At 34.0% G+C, this 21376-nt stretch overlaps 1 protein-coding gene across 3 annotated transcripts in view; it reads right to left on the bottom strand.

Annotated features, from left to right (window-relative positions):
- Positions 1-21376, bottom strand: part of LOC129938341 (mucin-2) — a 304608-nt gene that overhangs the window by 208054 nt on the left and 75178 nt on the right. For all 3 annotated transcript variants that reach the window (XM_056045829.1, XM_056045828.1, XM_056045830.1), the window contains exon 3: positions 5194-5243. In XM_056045829.1, coding sequence (XP_055901804.1) covers positions 5194-5243 — 50 coding nt within the window. The remainder of the gene's footprint in view (positions 1-5193; positions 5244-21376) is intronic.

The following is a 21376-nucleotide window of genomic DNA, read 5'->3' as shown; positions in this document are numbered from 1 at the left end:
AACCAAAGCAAATATTGAAGGAAATACTTGAGATATGCGATGGGTAAATAAGATTTGGAAAAAGTGCCAGACTAAAGGATCTCACAACCCGCCAACAATCAGGGACCACCTGTCTCACGAAATGAGAACAATCACCAACATCAGTGACAGCAGGACCGTTTACAGAATAACCAAAGAGCTGACCGGTGAACGCAGCTCAAAGCAAAACTTGGTGAAAGAATTAGACGATACTGTGATAAGTTCGGTGGATGAGCAAATCAGAAGGTAAAAAGAACACTTTTCTTCCGTTTTAAACCGAGTGTTTGAAAACAGCGTTCAGCCGATGCCTTCGGAAGCGCCTCAACAAACAAATCCCAGAAACCGGACCGCACCTCTTAGTAAAGATGAGATCCTTGCAATTAAATCCGTTGCCAAAATAGTAGCAAAAGTCATACTGAAACGCATCAGATTCAGCCTGTAATAATCATATCATCACCCTGCGGATCATTATTGAACAGTGCGCTAAATATCGATTACCACTACACCTGCTGTTCATCGACTTCGAGAAGACCTTTCGTAGCGTTAACAAGGAGTATATCGGGTTAGCTTTGCGGAGGAGAGGCATCCCAGAAAAACTAATTGCTATTATTAAAGCAACATTTGATGGATCTTAGTGTCACGTTCTTCGCGAAATTAGGTTGTCAGATGATTTTTAAATCCATAGCAGAGTCAGACAGGGCTGTATTCATATTGTTTTTGTTGGTGTTAAACGATATACTGCGTGCGCCGCGCAGCTTTGTAAGGTTGCGAAGGGATCCAATGGACTATCACATTCTAATTAAAGAACTTCGATTACGCAAACGATGTTTGCTTACTCTTTCATATTATCATGGATCTGCATCAAATGATAACAAGGTAGAAAGAGAAGCAGATGTTCGGAACCAAACAAGACGTCTTCTGCCGCATCAGCAAAGCGGCGTTCGGTATGTTGTCGAAAATTTGGAGGAATAACTCTATCAGCCTAAGAACAAAGCTAAGACTGTTTTGCACAAATGTTGAATCTGTGCTTCTTTATGGGAACGTTACTTCAGCCTAACCGTATATCAAATGGGGTCCTTCATAGAAAGACAGGCCAGGAACCTATAGACTCTATAATACGAAGGCGTAAAAGGTAATGGATTGGATATACGCTTCGAAAAGGTAACGACTGCATTGCAGTGGAATCCGCTCACACAAGAAGGAAGAAGAGCTGGACGACCGAGAAGCATATGGCGCAACCGTACACGATGGCGCGTAGGCTCTATGCACCTGAAGGGGTTCCCAACAGACTTAACAGCTCTGAGGTCCTAAGTAAATTAATTAAGTATCAAAATTTATAAAGGTAAGGAACTCCTATGCTGGTTTATATTTATTTTCATGATTTTAAATAAAAATTTAATTTTTCATGATTTTAAATCATATTTATTAAAGGTTAAAAGCCTGACAAGTAAGCGAGTTATGAAAAGTAGATAATGATATATAAGACTACGCCAAGTTGCAAGTGCCTACATTGATATAATTAGATTTAGAAACATCTACAAATAAAATAAATAAATCAGGTGGCGCAACAGTCCCTGAAGAACCAAGGCCTAGTGACTTACAACTCTCAAACATTCCTGTGTGTGAGTCATGTTGTCAGATATGGAAACATCTACAAGCAATTATGGAAAATTGATGTATATCCTGTACATGACTGAAGTTTAGGTGGCAAACTTGGCAATTGCACTAAAGTCTTCAAAAATAACCATACATATTTTTTCAATATTAGAGAAATTTACAAAACTATACAAATTCTGAAACTGTTCAATACCCGTAGGAATTTGTCTGCATAAATAATACCAAAATAAATTATGTTTGTTATGATGATGATGATGACGATGATGATGATGATGATGATTACGATGATAATGATAATAGTGATAGTTTCAGGGAAAACAAATATAATTCAATTTATAATGTTGGAGTTAGTATTGCAAACAAAAATGCCTTCTCTTTAGTTAGTTTAACTTACATTTAGTTCTTTTTATGTTCCAATTATGTATCCTCTTTTTGTATAGTCGTTTTATTGTTAATGTCATAAAATATATTAATAAATTAAATTAAGATAGAATATTGTTAGCATCATTATTTCCCAACCTAAACATAATTCCATAGAGCTTTATTTGTATACAGTAAATCCTCATCGATTTTACGCTTGTATCCTTTTACAACCGGATGTGAAACCAAGTAGAATAACAATAGGTTGTTTATATAATTTCATTAAACATCAATGAGTTCCAGGAAAGTATCGAACCAAAGAAGAATTCCATTAGATAAGTATTAGATATAAGGGAACATAAAACATCGTCTTGGGATGAGTGTATAATTTTTCAATCTGCTACTGATCAATGAACCCTTTATTTTGTATACAATAAATTTATTCAGATAAATGTTATGAAATGTGTGCAAGTAAACATCGAAGAAATCTTTAAACAAAAGTAGTAGCTAGAGTTTCAGTATACCTATACAGGGTGTGTTAAATGAAACTAATTAAATTAAAAATGGATTCTGATATTTACGAAAATAATAAGAAGTACAATTTAATACAAAATGAAAGAATTAAGTGACAAAATTAAAACCTTTGTAAGAAAAATATTTTATTTGGTTTAAATATCTGCTCGGTTTCAAATGTGTTTTTGTTTTTAAGATCAAATTCTAAAGATTTTAAAAAATGTTTAAAAACAACATCTTTCTATACTTCCATACACAAACAATTTGTACTAATAGTTAAATAATTCCAGATTTGTTGATTAAATTAGAAGTGTACAACGAAGCTTTAATAATAATTGAAGATTTGTGTCTAAAGATTGTAAATAAAGCATTACCACAATTGGGCATGACAGTCCAAGTCTTGAGATGCATGATTCTTTTGATCGTGAATTGCAACGTGAGCAGGAGTTCAATTCTAATGATTTACGTTTATTTGTACAATCGACTTGAATATTCAATAAAAACATGTGTATGACACAATTATGCAAGCCGTTTCCAATAATACAGGTGGATTATATTTCTTGGATGCAGCTGGTGGTACAGGCAAAACTTTCATTGCATCATTGATTTTAGCGACTATTCGATCGGAACAGAAAAATGAATTAGCACTTGCATCTTTGAGAATTGCTGCTACATTATTAGAAGGTGGTCCGAAAACACACTCTGCATTAAAATTGACATTGAATGTACAGGTGATTGAAACTCCAACTTGTAATAACGTCAATTATTTTATCGGATGAATGCACAATGGCGAAAAAAAAATCAAAAGAAGCATTTAATCGTACAATGCTAGATTTACAGCTTTTTGACTTTCGTCAAACATTGCCTGTCAATCATCGATCAACTCCTGCTGACGAAATAAAAGCCTGTTTGAACTCATCAGTTTTTTGGAGCTATGTACGAAAATTGATATTGAACATTAATATGAGTATTTACCTACACAATGATGCAACTGCCCAAAAGTTATCAAAACAACTGTTAAAAATTGGTGAATGCAAAATATCAATCGACAGTACCAACGGATTGATCACTTTACCGAACAATTTTTGTACAATGGAGCATACAGATGAGTTAATTAATTGTGTTTTTCCGAATATTCTTCAGAATTACAGAAATCTTGATTGGGTGAGAGAACGCACCATTTTAGCACCGGAAAACATTCATAATTGACAGTGTTATGAATCAAGATGAGGCACTGAATTATCCAATTGAATTTTTAAATTCATTGGAACCGTATTGTATTGTATCTGAAAATTGGTTCTTTGATTACATTATTGCGAAACATTAATCCACCAAAAATATATAATAGCACCATATTGGCATTGAAAAAATGGTTGCCAAGTTTGAATGAAGCTACAACCTTAACTGGTAAATCAAAAGGAGAAGTGTGTTTCATAAAGCGTATCCCTATGATTCCAACTGATAAACATAATATAAACAATATATCATTTGGACTTTTAAATAGCTAGAAATTTAAAATATGTTTCGGTATGAATAAATTGTATTTATTATTATTTTTAAGCCCTATACGTAGCGAAGCACGTACCGAGCCGCTAGTTCAATATAAAAATGTCCTCCAAATCTTTTTTACCAAAATTTACTTGTCCAACAAAGGTAATTTGTGGACAGGGTGAGGGAAACGACTACTAAAAGAAGTTTTATTCCAAATTTCATCAAAAAACCGATTTGATGCTTGATGGACAATCTACCAAGTTTTTGGCCTACTACCGTGTTTAATTTGAACAATCCTTTACGTGGCACCCTGTATGTTTTTAAATTTTCAGCAGGTAGTTGTTTTTTTTCAGACTATATTGAGTTTCTAAGTTCAAAAATATTAAATTAAGGAAAATGTGACTGATGTAAATTAACATACAGTGGACGTCCAGTATAACGAATGATATAATGTTCGAGGTCATTCTCTATATCGAGAGCGTTCGTTATATCGATCGACTTTTCCATTCAAAAAAATTTAAGTAAGTGGTTGATTTATTAATAATTTTGGCACACGGAATTTTATTGAAATTTCCTTAAGTGAAACGCCTTTGTTGCACTCATCAATAATTTTGACTTTGTCCTTTAATGAAAGCCGAGTACGTTGAGATTTTGTATTCATTTTAATATTTTGTACACAAAACTAAATCTACAAAATTATTACTGAGCGTTTCAACCAGACGAGACTTTAAACAAAAAAAACACTATTTAACTGCTAACATTATCTTGCCGTCGTGTCATTGAATATGTGTGTGTAAGACCGTACATAAAATTCAAAACTGCAAAGCGATAGCCAAACCAAAAAATAAGAATTCTAAGACAAAATTTTTAGTAGGTGATGCGAAGACTAAACGAAAAACAGAAAGCTTGTTATAGTTTTGAACCTTTGGCGCACACACATGCATATGTAGGAGAATAAACTTATGTGTTGACATAAAAATATATGCACAGATCACAATGGCAAGAAAAAAAATCATTTTAAGGCAATATATATATACGCGTTCGTTATATCGGATAGCAAATTTTTATCATCGTTCGTTATTTAGAGATGTTAATGTAAATTTCAAAAGCGTTCGTTATATCGCAAATTCGCTATATCGGCCATTCGTTATATTGGACGTCCACTGTAATTTTAATGGTTATGGTTGTGCATACCTGTGGAAAATTTATATCACTTTTTTTGTATCTGCCTTCAATTGCTGAATCTGAAATATAAAAAAATACAGTTAGGATTTACAAATATGATTTGGCATTGTTATTTGGCATTGAAAAATACGATCTTTTTAATATAAAATTTTGAAATACGAACAATATGGATCTTTAGTAAAGAACCACAACAACAAAAATATTCATATTTTTTAAACAATAAACAAAAATATTGTTAAAATATAGATTTTAAAAAGGCGCTAACTTTAAAACTCCAATTGAATCTTAATAATGTTTTTGCAATGAAACAAATGGACATTTAAATAAATAAAAATGAAAAATTATATTTTAAAAAGGGTAAAATCTATCAAACCCAGAGAAAACTCATGGTTTGATTCAAGCTGGAGCGGACCTGGCCCTCCATGCGTCTCTAGCCGAGTCGGTCACTAGCTAGCTAGCTCCAGTTTCACACGTAAAGTTAGCTAAGGTCCTCTTCCACCTGCGTGCACCACCTGAGTCGCAGTCTGCCTCTACTGCGCTCCCTCGTGATAAGATTTTAAGAACTTACGGGCTGGAGCGTTGATGACCAGCCATCTAAATTGTTGGTCTTATATTGTTTTAACCAGGTCAGGATCGCCTTACAGCCCATTCAGTTCGTCGATGTATCTTCTACTCCACTTCCCATCAATGTAGACGGATCCCGATGGGGTCATGGCCCCCCCTCCCCCTTGAAGATAATTTGTTTGTACTTTTGTAGGAATTCCCTTCAATTCAAAACTAATCGTATTGAATAAAGGGATATGACCCCTATTATGTTTTGAATTATTTATTTTTTGTATATTATGAAAACTAAATTTGTATTTTACTTTCTAAACTTTGTTGCAAAAAGGACCACTTTTAACTGAGGGCTGTACTAAGAACCTAATATGAATCTCACATTCAGTCCTATTCCAAAAAAAAGGGGGAGTCATATGAGCCATAAGGCTTAAGCAGTTTAGTTGTGTAAGTCAAGATTTGTTAGTAATTTAACTACATTCACCAAAAAGTGGTTTGTTGTCAAAAACATTTAAAATTTTTGTAACTTGAGTAATGCTTAAAATTATTTTCATAAATATGTTTCCAAGAAAAAGTGCAAAGATTCAGGCTTTTTTATTAAACTTGAATAAGAGATCTTCAATTTTATATTGAGATCCCTTTAAATTCCTGAAACTGGCCTTCAATTCTATCTTATTTTTTGTATGCACATAAATAGTAAACATTGATTTGATGTTTACTTGCGACACATATTAACTGTGTATATGCCAAGTATTGCATTCGTAAAAGATTTCGAATTAAGCATGACATTACGATGTTAGAAAAGTCAAAAAAAGTGGGTCCCCCATTCCATCCGTCTGTCTGTCTGTCCTGGCCCCTAAAGCATAAACCACTGTGCCGATTGAAACTAAGCCGATTAGCAGTACCCATACAAATATTTTGGAGTAAATTCGAAAATTCGAATTTTTTCAGAAATTAACCGATAGATTTTCTAAGAACTTTCTCTAATATTTTTCTTAATTCGGCTTCTTTTCACAAGAAAAACATATTTTATTGTTGCTCCAGAAGATAAGCCTTTATAAAGCCATTATTTTGTAAATAAATTTTCTCAAGAACTAAATTAGATTTTAATAATCTTGTCTTTCAATGCAAGCTCTTATCGATGGCTCTCAAGAAAATTGCGTGGGTCGTTTTTTTACCATAGCAGTTTGAAAAAAAGGTGAAAATAATGGTTAACCCTAAACATCTTACGAACCAAAAACGCTAGAGGCTTGTAATAAATTTTATATAATACATTGTAACGTTATATCAATGAAGTATATTTTGTGAAAAAAATCCATTTAACGGTTTTTTGTATAAATCAAAAAAACTGAAAAAAACAATGTCCACCTCCAAAATTTTATGACTAAAATATTAATTCATCTCCAAAACAATTTTGTGCAACGAATAATAATGTTTTTGACATCTTATAAAATTTTGAGAAAAATCGAATTGACAGTTTTTTTTTATAAAAAATAAAAACCTAAACAAAATTAATAATAGTTAGTAAAAATTGATTATCGACTCAAATATCTTTCAAAGCTTTAAGATATTGGCTTTAATTTGCTTTTATCTTTCAAAAAAAAATTGTTGTCAACATTAATTAAAATAATGAAAAAAATCAAATTGACAGTTTTCTTACAAAAAATTAAAAACCGAACAAAAACCTAACAAAAGTTGGTAAAAATTGATTCTCGACTCAAATATCTTTTCAAAAATTTGAGATAATAGCTTCTAACTAATTTTTTTTATAAGAAATATTGTTTTCAACATTAGGACAAATTTTGAGAAAAATCGAATTGAAAGTTTTTTTTACAAAAAATAGAAACCTAAACAAAAATGTATAAAAGTTGTTAAAAATTGATTTTCGACTTGGCCTTTAACTACTTTTATCTTTCAAAAAATATTGTTGTTATCATTCAATAAATTTTTGAAAAAAATCGAATTGACAATTTTTTTACAAAAAATAAAACTCTAAAAAAAAACAATACTAAAACTTGGTAAACATTTTCTTTCGGCTCAAATAGCTTTTCAAAACTTAAACATATTGGCTTCAAACTTATTTTATTTCACAGAAAATATTGTTTGCAATATTCAGTAATTTTTATATAAGAATCCAACAGTCCGTTTTTTCATAAAAAATAAAATCTACAAAATTTGGTAGAAATTGATACGAGTACATATAGACAAACTTTTAAGCAAGACAAATCGGAAGACTGGATGGGAAGTTATCAGTGTGGGTCGCATCCCAACCTCTTTTTTTTAATGGCATTCAAATTTTTGAGAACTTTTTTTTTGCAGGTACTGCACCCGGGCATTATGTTTCTTTAAAAATTGATTTTTTGTTGAATACAACTTTTAAGGTAGTAACAAATTAAAGAAATCTACATTTTGAAGAAAATTTCCTTTACATGTTTTAGAACTGAGATTTAAAAACGAATTTCAAGAACTTAAATGTCCCGAAAACACCAAAAGTGACATTTTTGTTAAACTAATGTCTAATTGAAAAACACAATTCACGTTTCATATCTGATAGTATCAAAGCTTTAAATCTCTTGAGAACTGAAGTGACAAGAGATTCCAAAACGTGTTTAGTTTTAGTGACTGCCACACAAAAGTTTATTCCCAGCTTATTTGTTTACCTTAGTTTGTTTTTATTTTATATTCAGATAAATTATGTACTTAAATGCACTTATTTCCTTAAATTCAAGAACCAAACATTTGTCTCTCTACAATTTTAAAATTTTGTTGACTGCTTTAAGATGATGCATCAGCTCCAATCTACGAGTAACAGACTGGCAGCGATAGTCATAATAAACTCCCGAAAATTGAGTCCGAAAAAACTACGTCAAAAAAAAAAACAGAAAATTCTTGATATCAAATTCTTTCTCATTTTCTGGGTTTTTTGAATTTTTGTAGCGTTTTTCGCATTAATAAAAATGGCAACGAAAAAAAATATATATTTTTTTGAAAGAAAGCAAAGTTTCAAAACAATTTCTCCATGAAATCAATAAAAACCCTCTTAACTATTGTTTTTTGCTATTTTATATGGCATATTTAGAAAACTTTTAGAATCTTGGAATACTTTACTAAATTAAAATGTTAGACTATACCTTGTTGGGCAATAGAGTTGTAAAATAATTTAATAACTAAAGTTGTCACTCTAACCCTTGAAATGTGTACATTTAAGGTAGGGTTGCACATTATGTTATTTAAATTTTGTTAGAATTCCTTCGAGAACATTTTTAAGCGGTAAGTAAAAACTCGTCTGTTCTGTATGTTAAGTAGGTACCCTCCCCCCCCTATTAAAAATCTGCATCCGCCCTTGATGATGAGCATTTTAAAGATGTTGATTTTAGATGCTCGAGAGAAGATTTTACTACTCAATTGCCTTCTAAGTCCAAAGAAGGAGCGATATGCAAGAGTCTAGCACAAAATTAGAATCAATCAGTAGTTATTCCTTATCTGACAACCAAAAACATGCTGCAAAACTTCTCGGAACTTAACTTTAATCCAAGCCCCTATACTTGGATGTGACATTCATAATTGAAGAAGTTATTTTAAACCTTGTCTAGACTCTAGACGTACTGAATTTTGTAGGATTTGAATTTCCTTCAGTAAGATTTGTAATGTCTTATAGTTCACAAAATTAATTATTAATGCAATTTCTGTGTTTTCAAAAAAACTAAAAATGTCAAAACGATTCTTGTTTTTTATTTATTTACTGCTTTATTTTAGTCTGCTCGCTCCATGCTTTTTCCATTAAGTATAAGTAACGAAAATATTTATACACGTTTTGCTTATTATGTAAATTCCGGGGTTGATGTTTAGAACGTACGAATCCTCACAATCGGAAACCTCAAATATGTATAATCGGTTCTTTAACTATGAGAATTGTTTCATAATAATTTTTAAGTGATGTTTAGCGAAAAAACACCCTTAAACCCTTACCCTAAAACTTTAGAAGTACAAAAGACCCACGTTGACATTTCCCTTATTTACTAAAATATTAATTTGTTTTTCTCTATTTTCTTATTTCATGCGGCAAATATTTTTGGATGTCAAGGTTATACCTACTTCAAGTCCAAATAATAATAAACTTAATGTCACAGCATTTCCCTTTGAAACAAATGAAGAAAGAAGAGGTTACAAATGTTATATTATATTCATAAAATTGCGTGACAGAAACCACCAACCCGCCCTCTTGTTAATAATATCATGGTTGATATAGAAAATAATTCATAAATTAAATATACATATTAATATCTATAAATATACTTTCTTGTGTTTGTTAACTTCATAATCGTTGTTTGTTGAATTAACCTTTTGATTTATTTTCATGTTTTGAAGAGCAGTCGGAATTTTAGATGACTAGAGTAATTGGGAAGACGTGTAAAGCGTTAAGGAGAAAACCGAAATAATTATTTGGAAAGGATTTTGATATACAAAATAACAAAATCCCAAAAGGGAATTCCGTTTTTCATTACTAACTTGAAATTCTGCCTTTTTCTTTTTCTTTGTTTTGTTTGTTCGTCTAGCAGTTAATAAATACACCTGAATAAAAATATCTACCATATATAAAGGTGCGATATTCAATTAAAATGTCAGAATTCTAAAAATTAATTTCATTACATTGTTTAACAAGTTGGAAAGGAAACCATAAAAATTCTAAAGGTTAATGAGCAAATATAAAGCCTAGACAATTTGTGAATGAAAAAGCAAAATGTCAATTTTCTTATTGGTTTAAGTCTTTTTGATGTTTTGAGGCACATAGGATATCATTCATCTATCTTTGAAGTGTTTATTTTAACTTTACTAATTTTAATTATTTATATGGACTTATTTTGTATGGTTTTCAGTCAAAATTTAAAAACATTATTTTTGGGAACCGTCCTCCCTTAGATTTAAGATAATCTTTTCTAATTTATGTTCACAAAATGAACGACACCAGCGCCACGTTGCTATCAAAAATAAAATCAGGTCCTCAATTTTCATCTCGGAAAGTTCATCAAGATTTTTAATGAATGCCCTTCCGTTTTACATTCTAGAACTTGCCAGGTCTAGTCCACAATGACACTTCCTATATAAGATCGATTGTTAAAGAAAATTTGCTTGCAGCATAGTTTGATGTTAATTTGTTTTCTTGCACTCATGCAGTCGCAAGAGTGCTGAAAAACCTTGACTTACACAAATCTGCTGGCCTGTATGGTATCCTACTATTGTTCTGCAGATGTGTTCTTTAACGCTAGCAAAACCACTGCGCAAGCTTTTCCATTTTTACTAATCTCCGAGCGAATCGAAAGACATATATAGAAAAACAAAAGATTCTTAGTGAATGGAAGTATGGCTTTTATAGCAATAGGTCCACTAGTGATCTTATGGTTTATCTCAACGAATAGTGTAACACATTTTTACATCGTTTTGGAGACAGTAAGATTATTGCAGTTAATATTTCAAAAGCCGTGGAAATTTCAGAGGCATTTGATAGAGTTTAGCATGAATCTCTTCTTTTTTGGATTAGAAACTTTCTTTCAAACCGTTTAATACAAATTGTATTGGATGGTTTAAATCTGAAACTCATAAAATAAATGCTGGTGTCCCCAGGTGCTCTGCTTTGTCTCCAACTTTCTTAATCATATTCATAAACGCTGGCTTGTATGTCACTTCTAATCCATTAAACTATTTCACTGATGACAGTACCCTTAGCTTATCGTATTCATTTCGAAATTCACATCCTTGTACATCGATTATGGAACTTCAATGGGGGATTAAAAACCGGGTAGAATTTAATGCTTCAAAAACTCAATGTTGCCTATAATCGTTAAAGCGGCACTTTAATTCAAGAAACTAATCAACTTTCAGTACTCGGTATGTGTATGACAAATCACCTCTTATGGAATGATCACACATTGGATATCGAAAAAAATGCTGCTAGGTGCTTCGAAATTATCCGACGGTGCAAGAAATTTTGCAAATGTTCTGATCTAGTTGTAATTTACAACCCACCTCAAACAATTAAGGCTCAATTTAGGATGTACACTTATTATAGAGATTATTTTTTAACCGCATATCAAGAATGTGAAATGCTTTACCAACTCCCTCCATTTTAATATTCAAAATTTTAAGACGAATGTGCACCGGTATCTCCTCTTAAATCCTTGCCTATTTTCCTAACAATTAAACGTAAACATGTTAAAGGCCCAACTATAATAGACTTAACAGAGCTTAAGCCAGCTTTAGGGAACGAACCAATACGCAGACTTATATGTCACTAACCATAATACGTTCTGCTCAGTTTCGTTAAATTTCCTTGAATCCATTATGGTTACTTTTTGTTTTGACGATAACTTCTGATAACTTTTCGTTCGGTTTTGACATTAGCTTACTTTCGGTTAAGTCTTTTATAGTTGGTATTAATAATGGTAATGGTTCAAATGGTAGACATGTGCATTCAAGAGGACACAAGCGTCCACAGGTTTTTCTCAAAACCCACCTCTGTCTATCAACTCCTACTCTCACCTCCCCGCGGTGAACATCGGGTGCCTAGTACCTCAACTGGATATTGGGTTCCAACCCCAGTGGAAAGTTGTTGGGGGCAGCAAACGAGAGAGGGGGGGAGAGGTGTTCCCACTAAGGCACCTCTCCTTATCCAGGCGGCAGCGGATTCGAATTCTCGAGATAGAATCAATGGTGGCGCCTACATTTCCAGTAAGGTTGAACTACTTAGTGAACACCTTATAGGGCTTCTTCGACATATTCGGAGCCCAGGCCTGTAAGGAGCGGTTTATCCGGCTCCCCTTCCTTGGAGTTATACTAAGGATCTGGCCCTCTAGGTTGGAGGTTGTGCCGTCGGGGTGACTTCCTGCCCACGGATACGGACGGATTCACTGTTGACAACCCACGCAAACGAAATAAGGACAACGAACTTCGAATATGTACGTGGAATGTTAGGGCCCTTAACAGACCACGTGCAGCCGAACAATTATCGGAAGCCCTAAACTGCTGCAAGGCAGATATTACAGCCATCCAAGAAGTGAGATGGGATGGACCGGGCAAACGCAAACTAAAAGACTGCGATATCTACTACGGCGACTGCTACCGAGAACAAAGACAGTGTCTATTTGGGTGTGGATTTGTTGTTGGAACTAGGCTCAGGCAAAAAGTCTTGAGTTTCAACAGTGTGAGCGAGCGCATCACGACAATCCGCATCAAGGCTAAATTCGCAAACATAAGCCTAATATGCGCGCATGCCCCAACAAAGGAGAAAGATGAAGACACCAAAGACATATTCTTCGAGCTTATGGACAAGACATATGAGCAGTGCCCTGGCTATGACATTAAAATTGTCTTAGGAGATTTGAATGCCAAGCTAGGAACAGAAGACATCTTTGGTGGCATAATCAGGAGATACAGCCTGCACGACACCACCTCCGACAACGGATTCAGGCTGGTCGATTTCGCTGCGGGGCGAGACGTTCTGGTAGCTAGTACGCAGTTCACGCATCTCAATATCCACAAGGGGACATGGAAATCTCCTGATCAATCAACGGTCAACCAGATTGACCACATTGCGATCGACGGACGACACTTCTCCAGTATCCAGGATACCAAACATTCCGAGAGGCCAACATTGACTCGGACCACTACCTCGTTGTAGCCAAGGTACAGCTACGGATATTCCGATCCAAGCCAAAACAAGGAAGTACTGTGAGAAGATTCGACGTTAGACGGCTACCATCACAAGAGACTGCCATGTCCTTTTCCGATCGAGTCTCTAATAACCTCTTAAGGAGTCCTATGCTTCCTGCATTAAGCATTGAAAACCAGTGGCAACATTGCCTTGCAGCCATCAGAGATGCCGCCTCTGAAGTGCTAGGTTTCACACGGCCACCACAGCGAAACCCCTGGTTTGACGACGAATGCCGGCAAGCGCACGCAGCGAAACAAGAGGCATACAAAACGGCGCTGCACAAAAGGACTAGAGCTGCTGGTAAGCTCTACGAGCAGAAGAGGAGAGAGGAACACCGGCTTCTTAGATGAAAAAAAAGAGAGCATGAGAAGCGCGCGATCGAGGAGATAGAGGGATGTCACAACAGGAATGAGGTTCGTAAATTTTACCAAAAGGTAAAAAACCCTCCCAAGGCTACCAGCCACGAACCGAAGCCTGTAAAGACGATCAGGGGAACATCGTAGTAGAACGGAGCATGCACCAACTCATCTGCAAAATATGGTCGGAAGAAAGCATGCCCGATGAGTGGAATCTCAGCACAGTGTGCCCGATACATAAGAAAGGAAACTCTCTAAACTGCTCCAACTACAGAGGCATCAGTCTCCTTAACATTGCGTATAAGATCCTCTCTGCCGTATTATGTGAACGTCTGCAGCTATTCGTCAACAACCTGATTGGTCCTTATCAGTGTGGCTTCAGAACAGGAAAGTCCACTATCGACCAAATATTCACACTACGGCAGATCTTGGAAAAAACCCAGGAGCTTCAAATCGATACCCACCATCTCTTTATCGATTTTAAAACCACGTAGGACAGCATCTATAGGGAAGAGCTCTACCGAGCAATGTCTAGTTTTGGCATCCCTGTCAAACTAATCCGTTTGTGCAGAATGACGATGGAGAATGCACGCTGCTCTATCAAGTTCGGAAAAGATCTTACCGATGCATTTGATGTCAAACAAGGTTTTAGACAAGGCGATGCACTGTCATGCGACTTCTTCAACATCGTTCTGGAAAAATTATGCAAAACTCAACCGTCAACACTAGAGTCACAATCTTCCAAAGGTCGATCCAATTACTCGGATACGCAGATGATATTGATATTGTAAGATCAAAGCGTGATGTCAGTAGAGCGTTTTTGAGCATTGCGACGGAAGCGAAGAAGATGGGTTTAGTGGTCAATGAGGGCAAGACCAAGTATATGCTGTCATCAAAAAAGGACACTGAACGACGACGTCTTGGACAAAACGTCACCATGGTTATTGGACAGCTATAACTTTGAGCTAGTTAAGGACTTTGTCTACCTAGGCACCGCTATTAATGCAGACAACGACACCAGCGCTTAAATCAAACGAAGAATAACTCTTGCAAATCGCTGCTTCTTTGGACTTAGAAGGCAATTGAGAAGCAAAGTCCTCTCTCGAGCATGTAAAATCATCATCTATAAGACACTCATCATCCCGGTTCTCATTTATGGCGCTGAGGCCTGGACCCTGTCAAAGAAAGATGAGAGCGTCTTAGGATGCTTCGAGAGAAAAATTCTACGGGTGATTTTCGGTCCCGTACGCATAGGTGGAGAATGGAGGAGAAGATATAACGACGAACTGTACGGGCTGTACAGCGACACTGACCTAGTTAGCAGAATTAAAGTCCAACGGCTTAGATGGCTAGGTCATGTAGAGCGGATGGACATCAACCCTCCAGCCCGGAAGGTCTTCGAATCCAATCCTGAGGGACGGTGCAGTAGAGGAAGACCGCGACTCAGGTGGCGCACGCAGGTGGGAGAGGACCTCAACCAACTTGGCGTGCGAAACTGGACACAGCTAGCTAGGGACCGAGCTGGCTGGAGACGCTTGTTGGTCGAGGCCCAGGTCCGTCCCGGACTGTAGCGCCACCTTAAGTAAGTAAGTAAGTAAGTATTAATAACCCCTTAAGTGCTCGTACATTTTAAAAAAAGAACACAACAGTTGCAGAGAAAGTGAACCACACTGTCTCTTTCATTTTGAGTATTGTGAGAGATGCCCAACTTTGCTACATGCACTCCCGTCGAGTAGTGTCTGGTGCATATTCCAGTAACCTAGCTTTATCATGCCGGGGTCTACATAAAAGTTCGAGAGCATCATTTTAGTTCGATTCAGGCCTGGATAATGAACAGTCCCTTAGACTGTTCTATCTTTGATTGGATTCTTTCACAAAAACAAAGAAAATTTTGACCTTCATAGCTCCAAAAGGAATGTTTACAAGGGAGCTATGAAAGGCTGAACCTCTTGCTGGCCAACTCATGGGACCGTTCTTTTCCATCAATCCCACTCGGAACCTAAATAAGAGTGACACGGTTGTTTCTATGTTGGTGTAATTTTGATTTAAGTATTTTTCATGCTTCTCTGATTGCTAGTAATTCAGCTAGAAATACACTGGCCCAATCAAGTATCCTAACTTGAATACATTTAGTGACTAGTAGAAGATTCTCGACCTAGGTACACACCTCATTCCATCTTTGACCCTTCAGTAACGATAGTGGCATCGAAGTGTTTTCTTACCATGCAATTTGTTCAATCCTTTCTGGCAGGAAAGACGACTTTAAAATATTTACTGAGGTTCAGTTCCGAGGTGTAGTACTCAGTAATTGTCGCAAAAATATCCGCAGCAATCAGTTCATTAGTGTTGCCATGTCCAAAGGGTATGGAAAACCAACAGTTTGATTCTTTAAGCTCTAGCGCGCTGCACGAAACTAAATAATCAATTTGTCGATCTACTGCTAGATGGTGCAGAATAACATTTTAGGCATTTGAACCTTCTTTAGTTTCTCAATTTTGTGTTTCTTGCTAAGTGAAGACCACCACACAATCGATCCATATGACAAAATGAACGTACAGGAGCTAAGTACTTCCACAAAATCCTCTTCGATTGATGGTCTCAATTTTAAATAAAAGTTTTTCTGCAGGGAGAAATGAAATGCAAACTTTCTTAACCCTATTTCGCTAATCACTGTAACGAACTTTCCTGACACCGCTTAAGCTTAAGATTCACCATACAACTTTTTAACTTATATTCATGACTAAAATATATCCTGGAAAATGATTTGCTATCAGTACTTTCAAGGACTCAGCTGAAGATTCGGCAGTGTACTTTCATATTTACGTAAGGTTTTAAAGACACTTTGATCGACAATCACGTATTTAATTTCTGTCTGCTTTAAAAAAATATAGAAGTCAGAGGTCATGAAATAAACTTCCGGGCTTAACAATAAAAATAAATTAGGTGGCGCAACAGTCCGTTAAGAGCTAGGGCCTAATGACTTACAACTGTCAGGGAGAGAGAGGACCTACACTTTTAAGCCGAATCCGAACGGCTAACTTGAGAAAGATCTTTTCATGACAAGAATTACAAGCAGATTGGGAATTGAACCCAAGACCTCTGGCATGACAGTCCAACGCACTAACAATCATGCAACATGTACTTGCGAAATTCTCCATAACTAATTTGCACATTTGCGGCTTTGTGCCGTCAATAATTTCAACAATTCTATCTTAAGAGTTTTGAATAGATCGTAGAGCACTGAAGAAAACGTTATCAATTATTACGCGACCTTTAAGAAAATAGTCTAAATGTGCAGATCGCAACTCTTGTAGGGTTGTGATTGTTTCGTTGACTTTGTGGCACTTACCTAACAGTGATTTTTGAAAACAAAATTTGCTGTAGTCCTCATTAATATCTTTCAATTACTGCCAATAAAACTTATTAGTCATAGCTCAAAACCGGTATTCTTCGATAATTTTCGAATGTGTTATCCCTTATTGGATAGATCAACAAATAATCGAATAGAGTACGGGCTACAGCAACGATAACTCTAGTTGTTCTTGGGTGAAGCACACATTTTCGATTCTTCACATTACAAACTTGTCCGAGCAGCTCAAATAATTCCTTTGTTTCAAAAACATGTTTTACAAACTATGACTACTAAACGATCACCATTTTGGTAGTAACTTTTAACAGTTTCAACGCGTTGTTGAAAAATTATTTTAATTGTTCTAAAAACCTTGTTCCAAATAATTTTAAGCGGAAAAACAAAGGATTAAAAAAACGTAACATCTTCAAGAATTAAATTAAAAAAGCATCATGGATTTAAGTAGCAAAATAACAAAGTTGGCCAAGAGTTTTTTCCAAAATCGTTAAACATCTCATTAATGTAAATTTTATCTCTTTCATTTTAAAGTATTTATAAGAATTAAAAAAATTCCTCTCCATTACCAATTTTATTTTACATAATTACCGTTATAACATGTAAAAACAATTTGTTCAAAGTATTATGCTCGAAATATTTTCCCATTCCCGTCTTTGTAACGAATTCCCACGATTAACCCAACCATAAGCTTCCGGTTTTACGTTCCTATATCTAGAACGGAAAAGCTTCATATCTCTATGTTATCGAATATTCCGTGGGTGTTTATCCTTTTACTCTTAACCACTTCGTTATATTCATAACTTCTAACCTCAACATACTATATAACGATAGGATAGGAAAGGACCAACAACACATAGAGCGAACCAATTAATTTCGTTTATCAATGAAACCACAAGAGTTGGCAATTTATTCAAATGCTTGTACCACAATTTTGCAATTTTGTATATTTTGTTTGATAAACGCCTAAAGAAATTCGTTAATTAAGTTTATTAAGTTTTACATGTAGTAAAAATTTAAAAATAATTGATGGTGTTGTTTTTTTTACAAACAATTCAAATGGGATCATTATAAACTGTAAGGTCTTTTTAATTAACAGGTATTAGAATTTTTATTTAATTGGAATATATTTAATACAAAATTAGCTTGAAGTGAAATATTCAAACAAAGGATACATTAAATGCATTTTTTAAGTTATGTTTGATTTTTTGACCATTTAAATCACATTTGAATTAAAAATTGATTGATTCTTTAATGATGGATAAAAAAAGTCTAGAAATTGTCATTAAGTTATATTCTTAATTTCAAAAAGTAAGACTTTATGAAAATTTTAATTCTGGTTGTTATTCAATGTGTACTTTTATAAAGGCCTCAGATTATAACAGTCGTAGTAAGAATACAATCATCTTTGTTCTTTTCTTTAGTATATTACATCTATAGCAATTAAAAGAATGTATCTGATAAGGAAACAAACTTTTCTAGAGTCCAGTAAGGAGACCTGCCTAAGTCTAAACTCACGATTGAGTTTTATGTTATAAGACAATATAATATTTGTTATTTAGAAATAATTTTTAATTTGAGGCTTACAAACCTACAACACCATCTAGTGGTTTCGCGACATGATTGATTTATATGTTATTTCGACACTAATAGCTGTTTGCGGCTATAAAACTTGACAGAAAATAAGTATCACATTTGCTCGAAACGAAATGAGTTGTTTGAGCTTGAGAGACGTTTTGAACTATAAAAACTTATTTCCAAAGTGGGTTATATAATAATTTTTCAAATAAAAGTTTTGGTGGAAATGAATCTGGTATTTTTCGCTTACAAGTTCTAGACAAATTTGAATTAAAGAACAATTTTGGTTAAAGGGTAATCGTTTTTGACGAAGCTCATTTTATTCTCGATGTTACGTTAAAAAACAAAAGTGTCCACATATGAGGCTCGAAAATTCAGTATGTTCGTATAAATTATATTTTCTTCTGCAATAAGATCTTGATCTCTTATCGGACTGGTGTTAAACTAACTTTTTCTGTTTGAACATTTACATATGCCAAAGCTTAACATTCTCTCGAAACCGTTTTCTAATAAATTTTATCTATAAACAACAAAAAACTTGACTTTGTAAAGCATGTACATTTTTTAGTTGCTAAAGGAAGTTCAACTAAAAATCAAGGGAGTTTTCCGATTCACACACATTAAAGTGTTTATATTTTGCGACAAACTTTGAATACCGCAGTGTAATCTATAATCCTTGATATTTTCTTGATTAATTTAGAATCGAAAATATCCAAAAACGTTTTACAAGAGTTGTATTAAGAACACTTCAATGGGACATAGATCTTTCTTCCTATGAAACGAAATGTAAATTACTTGGTATTTTGTTTCTTAACATACAAAGAAAATTCACCGAGATTATATTAGTATGTGACATATTAGCAGACCACATAATTTTAGCTCTAATTGGGAATAATGTTATGCGAGATTTCTTCGAAACCAATTGTTTTTTAATGTTCCATACTATAGAACAGTGTATGCTGCCAATGAACCAATATTCAGGAGTTTAAGAGAAACAAATAATGTTCGCTACATGATTGATTTATATGTTAGTAGATATTTATTTAAATCAAATTTATTGTTAATTTTAAATAACTTTGCTGGTGGTAATGTTCAAAATTTAAAGTTTTATATACATTATTATTAAGTAATTATTAAAGTATAGGTACTTTGTTTCACTAATAAACTAAACTTAACTTAAAAAATAAAAAAGAGGATGGGATGCGACTCACACTGGTAACTTCCGTCCCGTCTGTCAATTTATCTTGCTTAAAAGTTTGTAAGTTTTCGTCAAAGGTTTAAAAAGTTGTCAGTTGAATTATTCTTAAAAAATTTTAAATTACCAATAATATTTTTCATGTAAAGAAATAGTTTAGTTTGAAAATTAAGTTTTGTTAAGTAGATTTTTAGTCGAAATTAGCATTTCTTAATTTGTACATATTGGATGAATGAAATTAATTTGAGAGACATCAAGAACCGAATATCAATTTTTACCAAATTTGCGTACTTTTTTTAGATTTTAGATTTATTGGCTTCAAAATCTCGTTGACAAAAATAGATTTTGAAATCAAACTATTTCATCGTACGCAAAATATCGTCGGCAATTTTCAGTTTTTTTTTTAGAAAAATTCAACTGACAACTTTTATAAAACAAAAACAGGAAAACTAACAGAAACAAGATAAAACTGATAAGTAATCTTTTTCGACTCAAGTATTATGAATACAAAGAAAGATATTGACTTCATATTTTGTATCTTACACAAAATATTGTTACGAATATTTTGATAAAGAAAAAACGACGCCCTTTATTTTTATTTTCCAATCATTCAAATATGAATTAATTACATTTATGTAGATCGTATTGCAACTTGGTTTCAATAACGGAACCAAGTGCATCCGATGCGTAAATTCAAGTGTCAAAAATACCATTTTCACAGTATCTTAAATTCGGAAAATCGGATGTTTATAGTATATATAAAATTGGCCCAATAACAGACCCTTGAGGTACTCCTGCATTTATGTGAAAAAAATCGGAAAGTTCATTGTTCACAGAAACTTGAAACTGCCTCTCAAAAAGGAAGGACTTTACAATTTTTGTATGCATATAAGAAAATTTTAAATTTTTAATTCTAAAAATAAAAGACCGGTACTTTTCCAGAGCTTACGTTATTTGTAACATTTTGTGTTATTCTGTTAATTTGTTGAACAGTACTGTGACAAGCTCTAAAGCCAAGCTATTCTGGAAGCAGTACGTTATTTGGATTTACGTTTAAGATTTAATCAATAATTCAAAGCATTTGCTGAGTGAACTTTATAAACTTATTGTTCTATATTGAGTAGGGTCGCAAGCACTTTTGCCGGGTTTTAATAAGGAAATAATTTTTGCTTTTTTCCATTTCGTAGGAAAGTAACTAATTTTTAAACAACTTTTAAATAATTGCTTCAACAACCTTACTCCACTCTTTGGGAGTTTTTTTAAATAAAGATTTTCAAAACATCACAAATATCTATTTTGAAAATGAAATCATTCTTTTATTCAATAACGCTGTTTTCAATATAGAAAAGAGATTCATCAACCATAGTTTCTCACTAATGATTCGAGTGACTGGAGTAAAAAAGCATTTTCTAAAGCATTCGCTTTTTCTAAGTTCA

The sequence above is a fragment of the Eupeodes corollae genome, chromosome 1 (genome assembly GCF_945859685.1).
Source record: "Eupeodes corollae chromosome 1, idEupCoro1.1, whole genome shotgun sequence".
In the NCBI taxonomy this organism is placed as follows: domain Eukaryota; kingdom Metazoa; phylum Arthropoda; class Insecta; order Diptera; family Syrphidae; genus Eupeodes; species Eupeodes corollae.
The sequence above is the reverse complement of the archived record's forward strand: the minus strand, read 5'-3'. Positions and strand labels throughout refer to the sequence as shown.